The following is a 24,647-nucleotide window of genomic DNA, read 5'->3' as shown; positions in this document are numbered from 1 at the left end:
ATAGGAATTATATGAACTTAGGACAAAATGGGCGGAAAGAGGATGGTGGTGAAAACAACTTTGATTTCCAACCTCAAACTGGATAGGGGAGAGAAGTTTCAGCTCTTGCTCGATCAGCCTGTGATGGCTGATCTTTACTAAGTGGGATTGCAAAACAGGAGAGAGAAATAAAGTAGACAGCGAGGAGTGAAGCAATTCCCTGTGTGCTCAGCTTTGAAGGTGAACATGGGGCTGGTATTATACAAAAGGACTTGGAACATTCATAGCGGGGTTCTCAGAAGACAAGGGACTGAGGTGAGGTTTATGTTTTAGGGGGAAGAGCACTAGCATTGCTTTGTGGGTTTGATGAGCTCTTGGGGACGGAAAAAAGAATAGTGAAGACTGTGAATGTCAGAGTGACCACACTGATGGGAGAGAAGGGTGGAGCTAACCTAGGGGTGCAGGGAGTACCCCCAGAGGGTTATTGCTGTTCTCGGGCTAGCTGTCCACTAGCTGCCACTTGTCTTTTTGCAGCTCTGCTGGGTTTAGTCTCCTCAGGAGTTACTATGCAATTATGATGATGACTCCCCCCCATACACACACTACTTTATGGAGCTAGGTGGAAAAACGGGTTTTGAAACTGCTAACCACTGGCCTTCATATATTTGAATAAATCAATAGGCCCACTGAAAGAGCCATTCTTTAGTCTCATTGGACTCAGGTTGTTGCACATTCAATTGTGAAAGAAAGGAATATGTAGGTGTATAGTGCTGAAGATATATCACTGAAAGTAAGCTCTGAGGAGGGGTCATATGTAGGAAATTCATATCCCTTTTTAACTCTATGGGCCCAGAATTCCTCCTGTATTATGTAATTGTATCGCTTTTCATGAAAATATAGTTTCAGGAACAATTATGTATGATATTGGGTGATTTCTTGTAGACCAGGCAAGGCATGTCAAGAGCCATATTTAGGGTATATTTAGAGAAGGCATAGCAGGCTGTAGTAGAAGTTGGGAATGTGGTGTTAAAATAAGCAGAAATATTCAGTCCATCAATGGACAGGAAATGTCAAGGCTGTGTTGGAAGTTTTTGCTCACTGTAGAAAACCAAACATTGTGTGTGTGTGTGTGTGTGTGTGTGTGTGTGTGTGTGTGTGTGTTTATACATACCGGCACTGGGGGCTTGAACTCAGAATTTGGCATTGTCCCTTAGCTTTTTTTTTTGCCAGTCCTGGGCTTGAGCTCAGGGGTTGAGCTCTGTACTTGGACTTTCTCAAGGCTAGAGCTCTACCACTTGAGCCTCAGCACCACTTCCGGCTTTTTTCTATGTATGTGGTACCGAGGAATCGAACCCGGGTCTTCATGCATGCTAGGCAAGCACTTTAACCACTAGGCCAAACTCCTGCCCTGTCCCTTAGCTTTTTTTTTGTTTCCTTTTTTGGTCAGTCATGGGGTTTGAACTCAGGGCCTGGATGCTGTCCCTGTGCTCTTCAGCTCAAGCTAGTGCTCTATTCCTTGAGCTACAATGCCACTTCCTGTCCCTTAGGTTTTTATTATTCCAGATTGGCACTCTCCTACTTCATCCATATCTCTACTTCTGGCTTTTTGCTGGTTGGTTGAAAATGAAAGTCTTGTGGGTTTTCCTGCCTTTCCTGGCTTTGAACCTCAGACCCCTCAGATTTCAGGTTCCTAAGTAGCTAAGGTTGTCGGTATGAGCCATTAGTGTCCTGAAGAAACTTTTGTGAAGGCTCTTTGAGATTTATTACAAGGGCAAAAATGGTAAGAATTGTGACAGCCGGCATGTTCAAGTACTTCCATGCCAGGCACTATTCTGAGTCAGCGGTTCTCAAAGTGTGGTCTAGCATTTTCAGCATCACTCAATTCCAGACCACAGGAAGGCAGATTCCCCGACCCTGATGGCTCACTGTGAGCAAGGAGGCACCTGTGTGGTTCTCTGTGTGCTCAAGTCTGAGAACTCTCACTCACTGGGCTCACTCCTTTCTTCCTCCTCACAACCAAGAAAGGGATTGTGTCATGATGAACTCCTTTCTTCTTTTCTTTATTTTATTTTTTATTATCGAGGTAATATATAAAGGGGTTACAGTTACATTCGCCAAATAGTAGATGCATTACTTCTTACACATTGATACCCCTTCTCATGTTTTTGTCCCCATTTCCCTGCCCCCACCCCTCCCAATCATCTTGTTTTCTCCCCTTCCCTTTCCTATTTGAAATAAACCTATATACAATATACCAGGTAGCAAAGTCAGATAGAGCAACAATATGAGATTAACCAAAGGGCAACAAAGGAGAAGAGAAATAGCATAGTACATTAAGAACAACAATCACTCCATATCCTGGAGACCCTTTCATTTAGTCTTATCCTATATGATATTAAGTATCTAGGTTTTGCACTATTGTAATCCTCTGCTAGGAGAGTCCTAGGTGTGTACTAATTATTACAAATGAGGGAAACCATTGAGGACATACTACCCTGAATGTGCTCGATCTGGTCTGATGAACTTTCTCCAGGCTCTGGACCTTCTTTCTTTTGATTTTTGGAAACGCTGGAGCAAGAGCCACCTCGGTCATTGGACCATCCTTGAAATGCTAAAATGCCTTCAGGGTTTCCTTTGAAAAGGGAGAAAGAGTTTCAGGATTTGTGTTTTTGAGTATCTAGCAAAGAAGATACAGACTGATTTTTCTGCTTCCTTATAAAATCATTTTAAAGTGCAGATTCACTTTTTAAGTTATTACTGGCATGGTGCTGCACGGAGAATTCACAGTGGTGTGATTTTTCTTTTTATCTTGGTCACTTTACTGTCTGGGGATTGCTTCCTGATTTCTTCAGGACTGGCTTATTGGGAGCCCTCTGGGTCTGTGAGGGGAGTTGTGTTGGTGAGACGCCTTTGTTTTTTTATTGCTTGTCTAGGAAGGCAGGAACTGCAAGCACTGTTAGAGTTGGTGACTAGCCTGTGAGTCACAGGAAAAATGTGGAGGTGGTCGGTGATTCTATCACAGAGTTTACGTGGGGTGTGGAAAGGAAGGTGCTGGAAAAGTGCTTTCGAAGAGAGGAAAGTTGCTGGGGAGCAGAAACAGAGCAAGTGGACAGAAGCCTTCTGATAGAACGTCGTTCCTGGCACTGCCAAGCCTCTGTCCCCAGTGTCTGAGCCTGATACAGACCTCATCTCTTCCCCCTGGAAAGCAGGCCAGAAGCTTCTCCAGGATAGGACAGCCTAAAACGAAGTGCACACCATCTCTTCTGCCAGGTGGACCTGGATTCCAATCCTTGCTAGGACACTTACAAGCTGTGTGTCCTCAGGCTTCTTACTTAGCCTCTCTGAGTCTCAGTTTGTATAGAAATAATCATGTAATTATGATGCTTGCTTCATAAGTGAAGTAGGGTACTAAATGGAATGATATTTAAGGGCTTGGTACACAGTGAGCAGTCCACCACTGACAGCTGTCTTCATATTTTTATTTGAGGAATGTATTGTAAGTGGGGTTGTGGTATAAAGGTAGGCTCTGGGTTTAGACTAATCCGGATAGCATATTTCTGGCTTTCCATTTGCTGGCTTTCCATCTCTGGGCCTTGGTTTCTTCTTTGCTATGACTAGGTTCGTAGCAATGGTAAAATGAGATAATACATGAAAAGGGTGAACTCCTGGCCTGCCCAAGAAAAAAACAGAACAGTAAGCAGCTGAAGTATAATTAAATGTCAGTGTTCAGGGTTCCTACTATGTATAGAAAGTTGCTGGAAGATAAGGTTACCTATATTCTTTTTTCCTCCAAGTGCCTCTTCTCCTTCTCCTCCTCCTCTTCTTCCTCCTCCTCTCCCACCTCCTCCTCTAACACTCTGCCTCCTCCTTTTTGGCTATACTTACAGTGGATTGAATTGAAGGGTTTAACTTACTGGGCAAGTGCTCTACCATTGAACCACAACCCTCAGGCCTTTTGTTTATTGATTTATTTTTAGGTAATGCTTCATTTTCTCTTGGATTGGCCTCAAATCACGATTCTCCTACCTCTACTTCCCAAGTAGCTGGGATTGCAGGCATGTTGCACTATGCCTGTTTCCCTAGTTTTCTTAGTTACCTCCCTTTTTTTTTCTTCTGGGTCCCCCTCACCAGGTCAGAAGATGAGTACTTATGAGGTGTCTCTCCTCTTCTCTACTCACCCCCACTGCATCCCATCCACCAATGACCCAGAATGAGCTGGGTCTATTCTTCTGATGAAAGCTGTGTGGCTGAAATCTCTCTCCCTAGAGATCATTGCTTGCATTTCTTCCTATCCAAACCTCATTTTTTTGTTTACAGTCCATTTCTATGTGTCTTAGAAGAAGAAGGAAAAAAAAGTCAGCTCCTTTTTTTCACTTCCAGCTCCATCTGCGACTTTATTAAAGTGCAATTTCACGCATGTCCAAGGTCACTATGGTAAGGGGAAAAATGAATGGAGTGCACTAGGCCCACGTCCAAGCCCTAAGTCATTTCCTGGGTGGCCACTGTCAGATGTCACTGTTGTTGGCTGGAAGCTTTGTAGATGGGAAGCAGGAGGGAATGGGTCAGGAGAAAAGCAAGGTCTTTTCCAGCTGTGTGACTCCACAGCTAGAAATACCCATGGAGAACATTCCAAAGGTGAGCATTTGCCAGGGATGGGGATATGCCGAGGTGACAGCCTGGGGGAACCAGTCATCTAGAAGGTGTCTGTCCTCCTTTCCTCCTTGCCTTCTTTCTCTTTTCTTTTCTTCCTTTCTTTCTCCTTCCTTTCTTCCTTCTTCCTTCCATCCTTAGTTCCCTCCCTCTTTACCTTCCTTCCTTCTTCCTTCCCTCCTTAGCTCCCTCCCTCCTTCCCTGTTTCCCTCCTTCCTCCTTTCCCTTCCTTCCTTCTACCCTCCCTTCCTCCTGTGTATCAAAACCTTTGTACCTGTATAGTCTATGTGACTTATATACATAGCCAAGAGAGGGTCACTGAATTACTATCAAATATGTTCCACTCTGCCAGGACAGGATGGCTGCCATCATGCCCCTGATTAAGATAATACAGACACATGCTCAATCCCAACCTCCTGCACTATGACTAGGCCTCACAATGCTGCCCTGTCACTGCTTAGGAGCAGAGTGACCTTGTGGTAGGACAGGAAGTTAAGTCTGGATGCAGCCCAGGTAACCTTGATGTGAAGACCAGGTACCTGGAAATTCCTGGGAAGGGGCTGGAGGCAGGACTCCAAGGAAAGAAGGTTCTGTCCCCAGTACCTCCCTCTTCTCTCTCTCCTAGACTTCATGTAGAAAGCACATGTTGAAAATTTCTAGACCCCAGAAGCTCTGCCCATTTCCCCCCGACGGGCGGGTCTCTTCACTGCCAAAATAGGCAAAGAAATAGAACCAAACTGGTAGAACTGAATTCAGTGAGAAGAAGGAATGGCAGCTCTGGCTGATGCAGGATCCACCCCTATCCATTGCTAGCTATCATGTTGAGAAGATTTAGCTTGATTTCATGCACCTCCCACTGAGTGAGCATGCTGCTACTGCTGTTTAAAATTTTATAAACAGTCTTTCAAGTGAGTATGAGAGATCTCAAATTTATCTGATAAAAAAAAAACTCTGCATAACCTCCCATTGCTTCAAGGGTCCCTTTGAGGCCCCAAGACACTTGGTATCCACAACAAATGTATCCTCTCAAACGTGTATTCTGCCCTTCCCTAGGGTGGAGTGTGGGGGGGAGATATTGCATGTGACATTTGGTCCTTGGCCATGGGGTAGCTGTCAGTGTTCTCTCAAGTCCTTGGCCTTCCAAGAGGACAAAGGAGCTGTTTCAGCTTGCAGGCAGCAGGGTGCACAGTCATGCCTAGAACTCTTCACCCTTGCTGCTTAAAAGTGGAGGAGTTGCTCAACGCTTGTGTTCTTTTGTTCTCTTTTGGCAGAACCAGCTTCTGGCGAAGGGGTTGTTCTTTGTGGAGGAGAAGGTCAAGTTGTGTGAAGGCAAGTACCCTGCAACCCCCGCCCCTCCACACACACACCATGGATAGATGGTGGATCAGGGGCGCGCGCTCTCTCTCTGTCTCTCTCTGACTCAGCCTCTCCATGACTCAGCCTTTGATGTCTGGACAGTTGAGATGCTTCTGTCCCGAAGTGCTAGGCTACCAGCCAGTGAGTCATCCCTGTCCATTTTGTCCCAGTTGCTCAGGGCAGGGCCATGCAAGTCAGAGCTGTCCATGGAAAACCAAGTCAGACTGGAGTGGTTTCTTGGGGACTTCAGGAAAGGATTTCCACAGTACTCCCTGGTCGTCTTCTTGGAAGGGCTTCATTATAGCCTAGATTCTATTCATGCCTTTCTGAGTGGTCAACTCCAGGCTATTTCCTGTGGACCATCCTCATACTTACTGGACTCCTCATTTAGGAGACTTTAGGATATGCTGGCCCCCGTTCCGTGGGGTCTGACTGGATAGATAAAGTGAAGTTTCCATCTATGCTGGCTTTGGAATCTAACTGACATGCTAGGAAGGTACTGATTGCAGATGGGAGATGGTTGCTAAGGTCAGCACTGGCCAGCTTGACAGCTGTACCAAGGGCTACTCTTGGTGACAGCGTTGTAGAACATGGTGACATCTTGCCAGCTATGTCCTGGGCAACTTTTAGCAGGTTAATAGCTTCTCTGAATCTTAGTGTTTATCATTTTTAAAGTGATAAGATGGAATGATGTCTTGTAGAGTGTGTAAGTCACATTATTAGTGTAACATCACTCCTGGCACAGAGTAGGTCTACATGCTGGGGCCTGGATTTATTTTATGTTTTGCTCTAGTCTTCCCTTTCTTCTTCCTCTTTGTTCTGGTCAGTCTCAGAGAGAAAGACCATTGTCTAGGAAAGTAGGAAAATAATGCAGAAGGAACATGAGAAACAGATGCTAGAAAGTTCTAGTGCTTGGTATATAGCAAATACCATCACCACCACCACCACCACCACCACCTTCCCCCGCCTCCCCACCTCCCCCCCCCCCACCTGCCCCAGGCCTATGGAACAACTGGGACTAGAGGTTAACCTTTCCTATCCAGAGATTTCCTTGAGCTTCCTTCCTCCTATACTACCTCTGTGCTGTGATTCTGTATGGATGAGTTTTTAGTGTGACAAAGTCTTATTACTTAGCCCCATTAAACTCAGGATTTCTTTTTTTGCCAATCCTAGGCTTGAACTCAGGGCCTGAGCACTGTCCTTGGACTTTCTCAAGTCTAGAGCTCTACCACTTGAGCCTCAGCACCACTTCTGGCTTTTTTTTTCTATGTATGTGGTACTAAGGAATCAAACCTGGGTCTTTGTGCATGCTAGGCAAGCACTCTACCACTAGGACAAACTCCTGTATTCCCATTTTTACAAGGCAAAACTCCAGGATTTTTTTTAACCTTATAAAACTGATAAAACTGCCCTTTGCCCCCTCTTTTAGTCACCAATAACAACTATTACATTTTTTCCCCATAAATTTGACTATTCTAAGTGCCCAGTATGCACGGATCATGTTGCATTTGTTGTTGTTTCTCCGAGGTTGGCTTATTTTATTCAATGTAATATTATCAAAGTTCATCTATATTTTTAGGGCTGAATAATATTTTTGTGTATATTAATACCCAACATTTCTTTATCTATGCATTTACCAAGGGAGACCTTACTTTGAAGTGACTTGCTTAGGTGAAAGACATTTGCAGTTTGGAGTTGGGTTGGTACACAGGCTTGCAGGAAGGTATAGTACAAGAAACACTGCCCATAACTACAGTTTTTGTGTGGGGGCCACTTGGGGAAATGGAAAACTAGCTGTATGAGGGGAAAACAAATCTTGAGTAAGGCTGCAGGTTCAAATGCTCTGCAGAAAGGAATCTTCAATCCACTGACATATATAGAGAAGAGTTAGAAATAGAGTCAGGCAGGGTGAGCAAAAGTCACCTAAAATTGTGTGATGTGAGAGGCTCACAGACAATTTTGTCTATCCAATTGTTGTTTCAGTGTATTGGGTTCTGTACGTTTCGTATGTTCATGCTTGTTGTGTATGTGTAGTTCTGGTAGGTGGCAGAAAAAATGGGACCTTTGTGTCCAGTTGTTATAGTCTTATAGGCAGAACACATCGTGTTCTCAGTAAGCTTTGTGGGAGTTTAATGACCTTCACCTTGACCTTTGGGAAGTTCCTTGTACCTTTTTACCTGTTTCTGGTGACCTTAACTCCTGAGGTATATCACAGGACAGATGTCTATCATCTTTCACGCAAACCCCTTTCATCTTCACAGGGAGCTAAGTCCCTGACTCATGGGGCCATTTTTCTGGGAGTGAAATTTTTCTGGGTGTGAAATTTTCTGCTTCCTTTACCTCTTTTTTCTCCAAGGACTCCCTGTTGTATGGGCTTCCATCGTTCTCTAATATTCGTTTTGAAAGCCCTTACCAAACTTCCATTATTCTCTGAAGTTTGCCCTCTGCAATTGTCTCTGCTTCCCCGGAGGAGGCAGCTGCTGATTTGTTGTTCACACTCTGCCGGCTATCAGGCTGCCCTGTGGTCCATCTTCATTCTGGCAATAAAGCTGGCCAAGCCTGAGCAGAGCCTTCTCTTTCCTTCTTAGGTCTGAGGGTCTCTGCTAGTTTTGTTGTGTATGGTTTAAGATAAGAGCCATCAACAAGGCAATTGAAATTGTCTCTTTTGGGCTACTTCCTCTAGATGCTGGCGTTCAGTTTGTGTTTAGGAACTAGGGTGACAACATTACAGACCGTTGGACTTCCCTGCCACTCTGCCCCCATTGGTGAAGGGGGGGAGTGTATAAAATCCCCTACACTTGCTATTTTCCATTCATTCATCTGGTGGGTCTTAAAAATTGATTTATAGCCAGGCACTGGCGGCGCATATCTGTAACCCTAGCTATTCAAGAGGATCATAGTTCAAAGCCAGCCTGGGCAGGAAAGTCCATTAGACTCCTTTTTTTCCCTTGCCAATCCTGGGTCTTGAATTCAGGGCCTGGGCACGTCCCTAGGCACTGTCCCTGGTTTTTCTCAAGGCTAGCATCCTACCACTTAAGCTATAGCATCACTTCTGACCTTTGCTGTGTATGTGGTACCTAGGAATCAAACCCAGGGCCTTGTGCATGCTAGGCAAGCACTCTACTAATAGGCTGTGCTCACAGCCTCCATCAGACTCTTATCTCCAGTTAACCACTCAAAAGCCTGAAGTGAAACTGTGGCTCAAATAGTAGAGTGTCAACCTTGAGTGAAAAAGCTAAGGGACAGTCCTTAGGCCCCAATTTCAAGCCCCAATACTGGCAAACACACACACAAACACACACACACACACACACACACACACACACTATTGATTTATTGATGTGTCAGGTGCTTTACTGAATACCAGCAATATACTGGCAAAGAGGACTGATGGGGCTTGTGCATCACCACTGTTCTAGTGGAGGAGGCAGGGAGTAAGGGAAGCCATTGAGCAAGCAAGGAGAACAGAGGACTCAGGATCTGTACTGTTCAATGCCCTACCCCACCCCCACATTTCATACTTTGTAGACCCCTAAGCCTATTAGCAACTACTCACACCCTTTTCTTTTCCTGTGCATGTATTAACCTTGCAATTAATACATGGGAGGCGCTAACTGAATCAAGATCTGCTCAGTGGAACAGGCAGTGTTTTTGCCAAACACGTCTCTTGGTGTCTTAATCTTGGCTGACCTAGTTTCTCTGCCTAGGATGAGCAAAGGCAGTGCCCTGCCAGGTCTGATATCTGGGTCATTAACCAGCAGCTGCCCAGCAGTCTCCCCCTGCCTGCTCCTGTCTCCCAGCTCTTTTCCCCTCATCGGTACCTCGTTCTTCTCACAGCCCTCTATAGTGCTGGCTGACTTGTGTCTTCTTAGCTAGTGGGTGGCATTTGACTAGAGTCCAGGCTTCTTGATCCTGGGGCTGAGGAGGCATGAATCCGGAGAGGGGTCCTGTGCTTTGGAGGTGATCTCTTTGGAGAACACTTCTCCCAGTTACCATAAAGCAGTGGGTGGAGGTGAGGGTTTCCAGATCTTTCTGTGTCTCTCCTCTGACAGCTCAAACCCTGATGAAAGGCACTGAATTAGTGGCTAAGAAAGAAAAGAGCAAAGAACTACTATGTGTGTAATCTTCCTGGATTGGGGTGGTAAAGAGAAAGTTCTGGAGTCCTGGCTCTGCCTTTAAGCAGTATAATTTTGGACCAATGACTTGGCCTCACTGAGCCTCTAAAATGAGATAGCAGAGTCAGCTGGTGAGATGTCTTATTTATAATGTAGCACACTTTCTGATACTGTTCTAAACATTTCTGTGGTGATAACAATTTTTGGTATAATTTTGAAGTTTCAGCTCCCCTTTTTTTGGAGGATAAACATTGGGATATAGAAAGGCATATTTGCCTGTTTCTGAGCCAGTCTTTTTTTCCATTGCTATATGAAAATCCCCAAGACTGGGCACCTGATAAAGAAAAGGAATTTATTTGAGTCACAGTTTTGGATGGCTGAAAGTTCAAGATCTGGCGGGCTCTGAGTTTGGTCTCTGCTAAGGGCTTCTTGGTGGATGGTACCACAGGAATGGGCTATGGATGAGTTTGAGGGGCATGGCAAAGCAGGCAGCCAGACAGTATCAGAGTCAGGTTGCCTCTTAGAATAACCTCCTCCCCAAAGATCTTGGATCCCAGCACTCATCTCTTCCAAGGGCCACGCCTCCAATGACCTAACCACCTTCCGCTAGATCCTGATCTTTTAATGGTACTGTTACCTCTTCATAGTGACACACTGTCACCTCTTCATATTAACACACTGGGAACACCACTGAGAGATAAACCACATCCAAACGTTGGCCTCACATGGTCGTGCATTTTACTGTGGTGACTTCGTAGGTCCAGTGTCCATGATGTGCTGCTCTCTGGGTTAGGATGAAACTTAGTATATTTCTGCCCTGAGAATTTCTGATGGTCTCATGCTGCTTTCCAGGCTTTAACAGGTCCTGGATTCCTGTTTCTCACAAGGTCCATTTTACATTTGAGATGGCACTGTCTAGTGGCTGCTCCCACAAGTAATGATGAATTCTTTTCTTTCTCTCTCCCCTCCCATCTTCTTTACCCCCTCTCACCCTGTGTAGGTGAAAATCGCATTGAGGTTCTGGCTGGCATCTGGGACCACTTCTTCACTGAGACACTCCCTACCCTGCAGGCAATATTTTACCCCGTTCAGGTCAGTGGCCTCTGTGTCTGTCTCCCTCTTTAACCCTGATGAGCCGGGGCCTTCTGCTGAATGGGGGAGAAATGGGGCCTCCAGTGGGTGAGGACCCACAAACAGCTCTGGAGAGCTCTCTGTTCTATATTAAGCCCCTAAATTTCCAACGGAGAAAAGAGCTGTGTAACTGGCAATTTTAAGCTCTGGTTACTCGCTTGGTTTTCAGTATGTATTCATGGAGTGGTTTGGTTTGATTCTTTCTTACTTTTCTAAAGTAGAGAAGACTGGAGAGGGAGACTTTGCTTTCACTCCCTCCCACCCCCACCTCTCATTTCCTCCCCTATTTTGAAACATGGTTAAAATATTTTACTAGTATATATTAATTGTATAAAATAATAAGATTTATTATGATATTTTCATACATGTGTCAAATATGCTTTGGTCATATCCAACCCTCCTTATTACTCTCTTTTGCTCCCCTGCACCATCATTGTTCTGTGTGTGTGTGTGTGTGTGTGTATGTGTGTGTGTGTGTGTGTGTGTATGTGTGTGTACTACTGGGATATTAAGTCTACTGGGATATTAAATTGGGGCTTTGAACTTGCTGGGCAGGTGTTATACCACTTGAGCCAGATTCCCAATTCCTTTTTTACTTTAGCTATTTTTTCAAGTAACCTTTTACAGTTTTTGCCCAGGGCCAGCTTCAGACCTTTCTAACTGTCTCACTTAGCTGGGCTCATAGGCATGCATCACTATAGGAGCTTATTGATTGTGTGTCATCATGTCTCATGTGCTTTTGGACCTGGCTGGTCTTGAACTTCCATCCTCCTGATCTTCACTCACCAGATAGCTGGGATTAAAGGAGTAAGCCACTCTGCCCAATGTGAAACACTGTATTTATTTATTTATTTTTCTCAATCCTGGGGCTTGATCTCTAGGCCTGAGCACTGTCCCTGAGTTCTTCAACTCAAGACTAGAACCCTATCCCTTAAGCAACAGCACCACTTCTGGTTTTCTGGTGGTTAATTGGATCAGAGTTTCACGGACTTTAATGCCCATGCTGTCTTTGAACCACAATCCTCAGATCTCAGCCTCCTAAGTAGCTAGGATTACAGGCGTGAGCCACCATGTCCGGCTTGAAGCACAATTTTTAAGCAAGTTACTGTTGCCCTGAAATTCTCAGAAAGAGTAATAGTATCCCTTGCCCTCCACAAGGGATTCTGAGATAGAGCCACATAATGTAATGGAAACAGTGCTAGGTGAAGAATCAGGTTTGGAGGTGTGGATTTGAGTGAAGTCATCTGGCTTCTGTGGAGTTCCGTTGGTCTCCTGCAAGATGAAGAATTTCCCTCAGACCAGAATACCTCTCCCTCCTTCTAGGAAAGAGTGTGTTCTCCTTTTTCTCCCTCCCTCCCTCCCTTCCTCCCTCCCCCTCCCTCCCTCTCTCTCTCCCAGGGAGCTCACATTCCACCCTTCCCCTGGGATTGAGGCTTCCTGTAATCAGTCTTTGCTGAGGTAAGAGTCCAATGTGCAGAACTGGAGCATGGCTATTAACAATGGCTGGAATTTCCCCATACCATTTCCCCATACCACAGGGAAGGGCCCCTGAGGACTATGTGCTATGAATGGTGTTTTAAACGGACTTAAATTGCTTCAAATATAACCCAAGTATTTCACATCTGGGAAGCTGGGCCTACAGACTCCCTTCCTAGCTGCAGAACTGCCCCTCATTTTTCCAGTAAGCCACAGCAGGTAGCAACTCCATTCTGCAGCCTGCTTCTCTCTCATCTTACCCTAGTCTCCCCCCCCCCGTTCCCCCCCCCCACCGCCCCACCTTCAACCCCTTCCTCTCGATGATATTCACCCTCTAGCCAGCCATGGATCATAGGAAGACAACCTTGAGAAAAGGAGTGCCTGATTTTGCAAAGAAACATATGGTATACTTACTAAGTTATCTTTGAATTTCATAATAAACAGCAAGTAATGCAATGGAGGATATATTTATTCTAAAGCATATCTCAGATTTAACTGGATGAGTCTCCTGGGAAGGGCATGTACAGACGGGGATCTGTTAGGGCCATTTGGACAGGGAACTCCAGGGTGCCCGAATGGGGAATGTGGAAGTGCATGGAGACAGGCCCAGGACAGGGAGAGGTGGACAGTGAGGGGCTCTCTCATGCTCAGAGCCTGTCAGGATCCCTGTCACATGAGTCTCAGGATGGTACTATTATGGTTCTCTTAAAAACTAAAATCTGGAAATAACTAATACTGCCCTCTTCAAGCTCATCTTCCAACAACAACCTTGAATTTTGCTTGTGCTCTGGTCTACTACAGCCTCTTCCCTGCTGACTGCCTTTTCCTTTGGCTTCCCAGGATATTTGCATGTGATAACTTGTTTTAGTTAGCTGGCTGAGATGGGTAATGGGGAGAAGAATTAAGAGTGTGGTGTGGGAATATTGGGATAACCTGCAGCAAATGGATGTCAGGGTAGGAGGTCACAGAAAGGCCTGCTGCCTTCCTTTCTCCTCTTGTTCTCTGCTGAGCTGGCCATATGGTCATGATTTTCTGGGACGTGGTACTTTCAGCTTTTCCTCTTTCTTTGGACTTTGCCCAGGGAACTGAGTGGAACCTCAGGAAACATGCAAATGAATTTTCTACACCTTTTTTGGATGACAGAGGTTACAAGGAGATGGGCTGAATGGAGATTATGCTTTCTTTTCTAGCCTAAAACAAGGATGGAGATGCCAGTTGGAGATTAATACGAATTCCCTCTCTGATTCACTGTGAATGGAAGGGGTAGCAGGGTCTGGTGGCAAGTTAGTGAATGGCTTGGATTTTAGTCGTCTAGCTGGCTTGTTTCTTCATAGATGGCAGCTTGATACTGAATCTTCACATGGTGAAAGGGGCCAGGGTCTGTCTAGGGCCAGTTTTACAAGGCATTAATCCCACTTACAGCCTAATCACCTCCCACATGCCCCACATCTACAGCCCATCACCGTGGGGCTTGTGATTCCAATGTATGAATTTATGAGGGGCCTGAACATTCAGACCACAGCAGTGTTTGTGAGGGATTTGTCTTATTTCCACCTAGAGTGTTCAGAATCGTGTCTAACACATCATCAGAGCCTAATACATGGTAGCCCTTGTGTCTATTAGTTAGTGTTTTCATCTTTGATCCTTCTTCGTCTCTGAAAACTGTCTCCTTCTACTTTCCAAATATTTTTCTTCCTACATTAATTATTTAGGAATCACACATCTTCTCTACACATCTAAGGTCTTATGTTTCCATCTTCCTGGAAGATGGTGGGTCCAGAAATATATGTTCAATATTGGCTCACTTTTTTAAAAAAATTAGGATGTATAGGAATCCTGAGCTAGCAAACTTCTTTACAGTTAGGGTTGCATTTTGTAAAATATCTCTTTTATTGGCAATGAGATAGCAAAAAGATGAAAAAATGCAATGATTTTTCTAGGGAGAGATGAAAAATATACTACATAGAAATTTTAATGACAGCCAGGCGCCGTAGCTCATGCCTGTAATCCTAGCTACTCAGGAGACTCTGATCTGAGGATATCGGTTCAAAGCCAGCCCTGGTATTACAAAGCCAAGACTCCTATCTCCAGTTAATCACTAGAAAATGTAAAGTGGAGCTGTGGCTCAAGGGTAGAACGGTAGCTTGACCTGAAGAGTTCAGGGACAGTACCCAGGCCCAGGGTTCAAGCCCCATGACTTACAAAAAAAAAAAAAAAGGAAAGAATGAAAGAGGTTTTAATGCCAAACGTCCTTATTTTAAAATTATCTTTAGTTATGCAAAGGGGTTTCCATTCAACATATCAGTTTATGAATACAATGTATCTTCATCATGTCACCCTAGACATGTTTTGATGAACTTGAAGAAGCAGCCATAACTGGAGAAGTAACATCGATCCCTTTTGCTTTTCCCCATTTACCTACTTCCTAACCACTCACAGGCTGACAAGCAGGGGCTGGATCATGTGGACTTTGTATCATCTTTAGGCCGTTTAAGTATTTTGAGTCACCTTTCTCGGAAACAAAGCTCTAATTCCAGAGGACAGATCTCCACCTTCAGCTTTGCCAGCTTCCCAGGGCCTTGAACATATCTGGTCCTGGCCCATCCTGGATGCTTTGTAAACACATACTGGCCTGAACTCTTGGTGGTTGGAAGAAGATTGGTCAAACTGCTCACCTCTCACCTTCCCTCCTCTCTTCTCTCCAGGGACAGGAACTGACCATTCGCCAGATCTCCCTGCTGGGCTTCCGAGACCTGGTCCTGCTGAAGGTAAAGCTGGGTGATTTGCTGCTGTCCCAATCCAAGCTGCCCCCATCCATTGTCCAGATGCTGCTGGTTCTGCAGGTGAGGCCCTCTTGCAGGTCTGCCCCTACAGCCTGGGGAGGGAAGGAGAGAGGATGGCCATTGTTGGGGGAGTAGGGGACATCAGATGCCTTAGCTTAGCTAGGTGTTCTTCATCTGTCTGTGTATGTTTCTTGGTTCACTTGTTTATCTGATGTTTCTTCACTGAGCACTTGTTTGGTCTCTAGTCCTGTGCTGGGTCTGGCATTGCAGTGGGGAGGGAAAGAGGTATAGTCCTCCATTTAGGAAGTGAATATTTCTCCAAAATCACCAGGAAACCAAAGGTTGCAAGTATCAACAAAGAATCCATCCACTTTAACCTACCATGAGCCAGACCAGAAACTTAACAGATGATTCCCAGAGAGATGAGCTTCCTGATGGAGGAAGACCACATCAGGGGACAAAGCCATGGTGTTTCTTCACTTCTAAGTCTATGATAATATTTGGTTTCTCTCTCTCTCTCTCTCTCTCTCTCTCTCTCTCTCTCTCTCTCTCTCTCTCTCTCTCTCTCTCTCTCTCTCTCTCTCTCTGTGTGTGTGTGTGTGTGTGTGTGTGTGTGTGTGTGTGTGTCTCTCTCTCTCTGTCTCTGCCAATCCTGGAGTTTGAACTCAGGTCTAGGAACTGTCCTTGAGCCTCTTTGTGTCCAATGTGAGTGTTGCATTACTTGAGCTATAGCCCCATTTCTGGATTTTTCTGAGTAGTTTATTAGATAAGAGTCTCTCAGACTTTCCTGCCTAGAAAGATTTGAATGGTGATCCTCAGATCATAGCCTCCTGATTAGCCAGGATTATAGGCATGAGCCACTAGCACCTAGCTGGGGGGAATGTTTCTAGAGAATGAAAAGCATCAATCACATTCTAAGGTTCTTAATCCTGTGCCAAGACAATCTGACAGCCGTTGTCCCCCAGAATCCCCTGGTTAACCTATAAGAATCACTTTCTATCCCCTCCAGTGTGGCAGCATACTCTCGCTAGCTGATCTCAGGAATGTACCTCAAGTTCATACTCTTCCTACCTCTTCAGCCTGACCTGGAATCTGACTCAGCTGGTGGGATGGCCTTTATCCTCTAGGACAGCCGAACTTGCTGTTTGCTGTTCCCTCTGCTCAGAATACTCTGTCCTTGGGATTTCTAAGCCTCCTTCCAGTCAAAACAGAACCTTGTGATTCTTGTTCACACTTGTGTCCTCACACTTTGTCTCATGATAGGCATTTGTTAACTGCCATTCAGGGCATGACAGCACCAGCCAATGAGAGTCTGGATAGGACCCCAGGTCACTGGCCTCAGATCCTGTAATGCGTGCTGACCCTCACCCAGGGATCCTCTCTTGACAGAGAGAAATACAGAGAAGTTCCATGGTCCTGGAAAATTCCTGGGAAGTTGTGCAAAGAGAGCTCCTTCTGTCACTATTCCATTGTTTGCCTGTGACAAGCTGAGATGGAGGTTCTGGCCTTGGCTAACTAGCTCAAGATCTCATAGAGATCTGAACAAAGCTGGGCTATCCAGCCACCCATCAGTCCTGGTTCTTTCTACTGTCTGCTCAGCCTTTGTGGCCACTGCTGCCTTCTTTCTTTTTGCCTCCTAGGTCCTAGAAGCACCATAAACCTAACTTGGCATCATTTCTCTCAGGTATCCTGCAAACATATCTCCTGGCCATGCTCTTTCTCACTAGGAGATAGGGAGCCTGGGCTGGGGGTGAAAGTGATGAATACCAGACCTTACCCTAGCCTAAGTCTTTAGTGGCAGGCATATCAGCCTGTCAGTCGGAATGGAACAACCAGATTGGCCATGCCTGTGGGGCCATTCCTGCCTGGAGAAATTCTAGCCTCCATACTTAGAACTGGCCATCTAACCAGGGCCATTGCTCTCTAGTGTCAGGAGACATGGGGCTGATTTTCCCCCAAAGACCTGACTCTGGCACAGGGAAAACACCCATTTCTCAGTCTTCATCTCTTTTCCAGAGTATTTTTAGAAGTAACTCCTCCCTTCCTAAGATACAAGAGGTCTTCCCACTATAGCAGGGAACTTCTGTCTTCAGGATGTCTCAGCAAGAGACAGACCCAGAAACTGGAACCATTGAGGCCTTCCTCTCTTTGCTCACTCAAATGTGTGTGTGTGTGTGTGTGTGTGTGTGTCTGTGTGTCTGTGTCTGTGGTGTGTATGTGTATGTGTGGGTGTGCTCCAGTACTGGAGCTTAAATTCTGGGCCTTGTGTTCTCTCTTGGCTTTTTGTTGTTGTTGTTGTTGTTCAAGGCTGGTACTCTACCACTTGAGTCATATCTCCACTTCTGGCTTTCTAATGGTTAGTTGGAGAAAAAGCATTTGACAAGCTTTTCTACCTAGCTGGCACTTTGAACCTCAACCTTCATTTCAGTCTTTGCCTGGGTAGGTAGGATTACAGGAGTGAGCCACAAGTTCCTGGCTGACTCAATATTCTTAATGTTTTTCGAACAAAGGGGCCTTATGTCTTCATTTTGCACTGGGCTATGAAGATCTCATAAATGTCGTTACTAGTCTTGAAGCCAAGCAGAGGGACAAAGGCAGAGCCATCTTGGAGGGCTCTGTATAAGCCAAGTTCTCAAGGGCTAAGTTCCTGGGAAACTATCCAGTGCCTGGTTATGTGTCTATCACCCATTCCTTCCACCTTTTGCCACTTTTACATTTTCTGTAACCTCTCCTTGTTTAGTGCTTATGGATTATGGGGAGGAAGTTTAGAAGGAGAACTCAGGTAAGATTTATCAAGGACAAAGATAAATACAGGAAAAAAACTATTTCCTGGGGTTTGAAAATCTAGTCAAGTTGGTTTTGTGGTTGAAACTGCTTTCTCTGCTTTGAGATATGGTATGTTCCTTCAGAGCATAAATATAGGCCCTGCTTTTTTTCTTTCACTGACTGGAGGACTCCCATTCAGGTAAACTTCCGTGCATGTTTTCCGAAGCGAAGACTATCTATGGGTACGGGTGTGTGTGTGGTGTGTGTGTGTGTGTGCACACGCGCATGTGTGTATGCATATGCCAGTACTGAGGCTTGACCTCATGGCCTGGGCTCTGTCCCTTAATATTTTCTCTCAAGGCTGGTGCTCTGCCATTGGAACTACATCTCCATTTCTATTTTTTCTTGGTGGTTAATTGGAGATAATGAGTCTCATAGAATTTCCTACTCAGGCTGGCTTTGAACTGCAATCCTGGGATCTGAGCTAAGAGGATTACAGGCATGAACCACCATCAGCTGACTTGCTTTTTCTTTTTCTTTCTGATGCCTATTTTTTGGATGCTTTGAGTGCAGTGTGAATGGGACCGGGACAGAGAGCACGGAATGCCACTACGCTACCTACCTCCTATTACTACTCTCCAGCCCATGGGTACTCTGCCCACTCACTTCCTCTACAGCTCTTCTCTCCCATGCCTTGTTCAGCCTGTGACTAGCGGATTCTCCTCCTATGCTCCTTTACACCCCTTTGGGGCACCACCGCTACCCCCCCATCTCCATGGTACAGCCATGAAGCACCAGAGAACAGCTTGTTCTTTAGAAGCTGTGCTCCACACTGGGATCCTTGACCAGAAGGAGGTTTTTCTTTTCCTGCCTCATTACCCAATAAGCTTCTCTTCTAGTCCTAAAACACCTTGGTGTCCTTCAGAGCTTTGACCTTTTGGGCTGAGAATGTGGCTTAATGGTAGACTGCTTGCCTAGCATGTATGAAGCCCTGGGTTTAATTCCTAAGTACCACAGACACAGAAAGAGCTGCAAGTGGCACTGTGGCTGAAGTAGTAGGATGCTAGCCTTGAGTCAAAGAAGCTCAGGGACAGTGCCCAGTTCCTGAGTTCAAGCCCTAGGACTGGCTAAATGAATAAGTAAATAAATAAACAAATGTGGACATTTTTAAAAGACTGAATACAACCCTCATAGAGCTGATTGGGCTCCTGCTCAGGCCCTCTTCCCTTGCCACTTGGTTTTTGTGTCCTTGCGGTCTCTCTGCATGGCATGCCTTTAACTCCATTCCACCAAGAAGCTGCATTCCCAAGGCACCTGCCAGTTTTCTAGGACACCGCAGTTACAGGCTTCTTTTCTGTGTTTGTTGAGGCCATTGGTTGTGACTGGTGTTTACCCATGGCTTAGTTTTGAGGGCTCCTATCATGCTGAGCTTTTGAAATGGCTCATCACCCTGCCACTGAGAGCACACTACTGCTAACACAACACTCTTATACTCCTCAGAGCAAGAGAGCTTGGGATCCAGTTCAGGATTATTTGTCCTTTATTGCCTATATTGGGCTGGGTAAGTTATTTAAGCTCTCCATGTCATTATCTCACATCTGTAGAAGGAGAACCAGAAAAGAGCCTTTGTCCCTTGCTTGGTAGTAGTCTATGTGAAGTGCTGAGATAACATTTATGTATGCCTGTGTGCCTAAGGCCACACTGCCTTGTACACAGAAGAGGGCAATCTGGACTCGTGGATATGAGCCTGCTAGGGTAGCAATTTTATCTGTGTTTTTCTTGTTCACTTGCAGAGTGTTCATGAGCCTACAGGCCCAAGTGAGGGCTATCTGCAACTGGAAGAGCTGGTGAAGCAAGTGGTTTCTCCCTTCCTCGGCCTCAGTGGGGACCGTGGCTGCTCAGGCCCTATGTATATGCTTGGTAAGAGATGAAGCTCTTCAGGTCACCAGAAGCCTTGCACCTAATGATACCTGCTACTTGGTGCTGAGCAGTTTGCTTGAGATGTGGCCAGAGCCAATCTGTGCGTGCTATTGCTCACAATCTAGCCGGTGTCATGGTAACCCTCTCCCTACCGCCCTGGGGTGATTCCTTTCCCAAGACTGAATCTCTGATGTTTACTATGGTACCTGTCTCTTCCACATCTTTGATCAGTGACTTTGATCTTTCTTATGTGTCCAGGATATTTGTTTGATCTTCCTTATGAACCCAGGGAATCAGTTTTTGCTTTTGTTTTTCCTTTTCTAACAGCACAAACTGTGCATGATTTACACTCTCCCCTGACCTGAGTGGACAATCTGCCATAGTAGATTCTTTTGAAAGTAGCTCAAGATGTGAAGCTAGCCTGATGTTTGCATGCCAGCAGATCTTATGGAGCTGTTGCACATCCATGCCCACTCCATTGTGGGTGATGCTGTGACTTTTGCTGAAGAAGCAGAAGAAGAAAGGGGGCTTCTGGGTTTGGGGATGAATCTTGCTGGTCCTTTTATGGTGTCTGTGGAGCTACAACAGTATCAGGCTCTGTACAAGGCCAGTGGAAAATCTAGACATAGGTCAGATCTGCTTCTTCTGTGAATGAGACCATGTCACTGGGACTCAGTAGAAACAGCTGGATAGCACAGTATAAGATCATATGAAACACAGTCTCAGTAGGAAGAGCCATGGAATGAGGCTGATAATAAAGACATTCCCTCGTTGTTACCTAAAAATGGGAGCTGTCAGGATACAATAACGGAAGAGTTCTAGCCCAGCTGACATAAAGAAGGTACTAAAAAAAATATGTGTTAGCTGGACAGCAGGCAGCTATACCCTGAGGTTAGGGCAGCCAGCACCCAGGAGATGCTACAGGAGTGGGAATCTGTTTGCCTCTCTTTTTATTGTAATGGCTTCAAATCCTGGAGGTAAAGAAGTAGCTTCCAGAATGGTGCCTTCCCATCTTGGGCCTCTCTTCTTGCAGCAAAGGCCAGGCTTCTTCCTAGCACTTTTCCTGGCCTTGATCGTTATTTCCCGGGAAGCACTGGCTTAACCTCAGCCACCACAGATCAGAGGGTACTGGCCTCAGCCTGCTGGTTCTTCCCCTTCCTTGCTCTCAATTACTCATTCCACTGGAGCTGGAAAGAATCAGAGTTGAAATTACACCTAAGAAAACTAGTTTCCTGCCCTCTCTGGCCCAGTACCCAGTACATATTGCTGTGGACTCCCTGGAGCCTATCTTCCCGCTCCTGGCTCTGCTCACCTAGTTTCTGGGTGGGAGGATGCCAGTGGGTTAGTTGGGCCATGGCAGAGACTCAACTATTGACTGGGTCTAATGCTAATGCAGGGTAAGGAAAACATTCTTTTTTTTCTTTAATTCTTGTAAACTCTTGGATAAAACAGAGCCCTATAACAGATTAACAAGACGAAAATGAACAAGTTGATTGACACACAGAATGCATAGACATCTGGGAGATGTGGAGGGAAAAAGTAGTGTTCAATAGGTGGCTTTAAATTCCAGCTTATTTCAACACAAAACAAGAAGTGACAGGGCAAAAGAAAATAACTTTGAAACTCTAAGGACCTGTAGAAAGGCAAGAAAATGGCAGGTAGTGCTTCTTAGTAAAGCTTGTCATTAGAGACTCTTGGTAATACCTCTCGTTGACAAGACCTAAAGTTGTCTATTATGGTTAACTATTTTCCTCCTGTTAGAAGGGGGACAGAGTACCTTCCTTCTTCATAAACCTGTGTCCTACTTTTAGGTTAAATAGGAAGATAGTGAGAAAATTGTTCCCCAAGTCTATTTCTTAGTAACCAACAATCCTTTAACCCTTCCAATTTGAAGTGGTAGTATTGTCTTCCACATAAGGAACATAGTAGATTTGGAAGTTTGTTCCAAGAGGACTCACTCTAAGAGGAGGTATGAGTTCTAGCTAAAATATGAGTACTATCCATTTTTATCAAGTTAAAAGGCAAAAACCTGAGTCTTTATTAGAACCATGGACAGTCCTTGTCTTTTTTTGGTTACCCCACTAAAGACAGAGAAGGAAGGGCATTACTCTTCTTTGAACACTTTAGAAATTATTATTATATATTTTTATTAAATGCATCCTGAGACCCTATCCCAAGTACCTTGCAAAGTGTTGCATCTGTAGCTGTGAATAAAGCCACACCCATTCCTTCCCTCTAGGGCCCCTTGGTCCAGTGAGGAGGCCACACACTCAGTGACTCACCCGGTCCCTATCTGAGCTCTGAGGGGAAGCACAGGGGAAACCACAGCCAGGCCTTCATTTGAACCAGGAAATTCCGGAAAGTTCCCTGGAGGAAGTGAGCTCGGTAGGGAGAACTGTCAGATGAATAGGAGTAGGCTGAGTAAACAGGGAAGGAAAATAGAGAATTTAAAAAACAGAGCAACACTCAATAGCTCACAGGTCCCGCAGATCTTCCTTTCCTCCCAAGCAAATATGGGGTTGCTGGATTTCTCTTATAGAAATCCCCAGCTTCCCACATACCTCCCTCAGTGTCCCCTGGTGGCCCCTCAGCACTGTGTGACTTCTCTGCATGACAAGTAGGCCTCTGGGTCTTTTCGAGGCCTGGGTTGGGGGGTGGTCACTGTAGGCTTGGATGGAGGAGCCATAATGACTGCTTTTGACAAGCCTGGGAGATCAAAGGCCTGGGAACCAGTCCTCAACAAAGGGCAAAGGACAGTCTTATTGAGGCTGTGCTGCTTTTGAGATCTGAAAGGAGCTGTGGCCATTGTTGGCTGCAGGGCAATGAATGGCCAGGCTCAGCAGGATACCTGTGCATGGGGAAGGAATAAAGGCTGCCCATGGCTCTGTCCTTCGCAGGAATTTTATAAAGAATGGGATGTATGGCTTGGTGCTAGGTGACAGCTAAGGTGGCATCCTTCCCTCTGAGAGATAACAGTCTGTAGGTCTCAGGGGGGCCTAGGTACTTCAACAGGACCTGTCCTTTAGTAGCAGATTCCTTCCCTCCTTGGGACAGCCCTGCTTTGGCTGCTGCAAAGAAAAGGGTCTGGAGCAAGAGGCAAGTGTGGGTAGCTGCCTGTCAATCCAATCGGCCTTTGGTTCCTAGGCCTCCCAGGGGCCCAGCAGGGATTAACAAAGCTCAACCTGTCTGACCTTCACGTGGCTGAAGATTGACTACAAAGGTTTGCAGGAGTTTGGTAAGGAAGCACTGTGTCAGGGGGCCTGACACAGCTATATGACCCCAGACCCAGCTGGGAAGGAGAACATTCCAGAAAGCCAAAGGAAATGCTGTAGGCCTCTCTGAAAAATCATGGCAGGATGAGGGAGTTAGAAGCAGTACGTGAGGAGAACTATAAACTAGGGTGCCCTGGAATCAGTTACTTAGTGTCTCTGAGCCCTGTCTTTCTGTTAGGGGACTGCAGGAGGAAGAAAGTACTCTGTGGAGCAGGGCTGGCTGCTGTTTCTACTTGCTGGGTGACAGCTCCTAGCTAGTGGTGATCTGACTCCCAAAGAATCATTCCAGGTGGGAGACTGTATGTGTTTCCCACTCTCCATCTCCTGAACCCCAAATCCTTGTCATGCTGTGTAGCTATTGTCTGCTGATTTGTCAGTATTCCTCTTTAGATCACGTGCTCCTTGAGGGCAAGAAATAAGTTCTTGGCATACCAGGACTTTATACAGATCTCCCCTGTGAGTATGTGGCCTGATAGGGTCCAATCTCGACAGCATTCTGCAATAATCATAGCCACCTCCAGTGATCCTTTTTCTTGACCTTTCCTGTTCGTCCTCTGTACTTGCAGGACAGTTTCTGTGGCTCTGTCTACACACTTGCTGCATGACCTTGTTTGAGCCATTATACATGTGAAGGTCATGAACAACAACTCTGCCGTAGGCACTGCGTTTGAGTTCTGGTATTTATTTATTTGCTTATTTATTTACTGATTTATTTTTTTTTTGCTGGTCTTAGTCTGTGCACTGTCCTCAAACTTCACTCAACGCTAGTGCTTTACCACTTAAGCCACAGTACCACTTCCAGCTTTTTCTGAGCAGTTGATTGGTGAAGAGTCTCATGGCCCTTTCCTGCCTGGACTGGCTTGCAGCCATGATCCTCAGATCTCAGCCTCCTTAGTAGCTAGGATTGTAGACAAGAGCTGTGATTTTTATCATTGGCCATGATCATAAAGTCATGTAACTCCTCAACTGCATGGTCCCCATCTGCAAAAACATCACTATTTTGGGTACCTAGGACATTGGATAAATGATTGCTTCTGGGACAGTGGACCTCCACCCCCAGCGTGTGTGTGTGTGTGTGTGTGTGTGTGTGTGCGTGTGTGTGTCTGTCTGTCTGTCTGTCTGTGTGTTTTGTGTATTGGGGTGCAGCATATTCTGGGAATGCTGATGCTGCCAGGCCCTTCCTGGTGGGATGGGATGGA

The 24,647-nt window shown here is 45.6% G+C and overlaps 1 protein-coding gene across 2 annotated transcripts in view; it reads left to right on the top strand.

Moving 5' to 3' along the window:
• The window catches only part of Prr5l (proline rich 5 like), a 141,399-nt gene that overhangs the window by 111,266 nt on the left and 5,486 nt on the right, over positions 1 to 24,647 (top strand). For both annotated transcript variants that reach the window (XM_090347875.1, XM_090347876.1), the window contains exons 5-8: positions 5,901 to 5,958; positions 11,101 to 11,192; positions 15,413 to 15,550; positions 20,050 to 20,176. In XM_090347875.1, the coding sequence (XP_090204001.1) occupies positions 5,901 to 5,958; positions 11,101 to 11,192; positions 15,413 to 15,550; positions 20,050 to 20,176 (415 nt within the window). The remainder of the gene's footprint in view (positions 1 to 5,900; positions 5,959 to 11,100; positions 11,193 to 15,412; positions 15,551 to 20,049; positions 20,177 to 24,647) is intronic.

The sequence above is a fragment of the Megascapheus bottae genome, chromosome 16 (assembly GCF_031878675.1).
Source record: "Megascapheus bottae isolate mThoBot1 chromosome 16, mThoBot2.hap1, whole genome shotgun sequence".
NCBI lineage: Eukaryota > Metazoa > Chordata > Mammalia > Rodentia > Geomyidae > Megascapheus > Megascapheus bottae.
The sequence above is the reverse complement of the archived record's forward strand: the minus strand, read 5'-3'. Positions and strand labels throughout refer to the sequence as shown.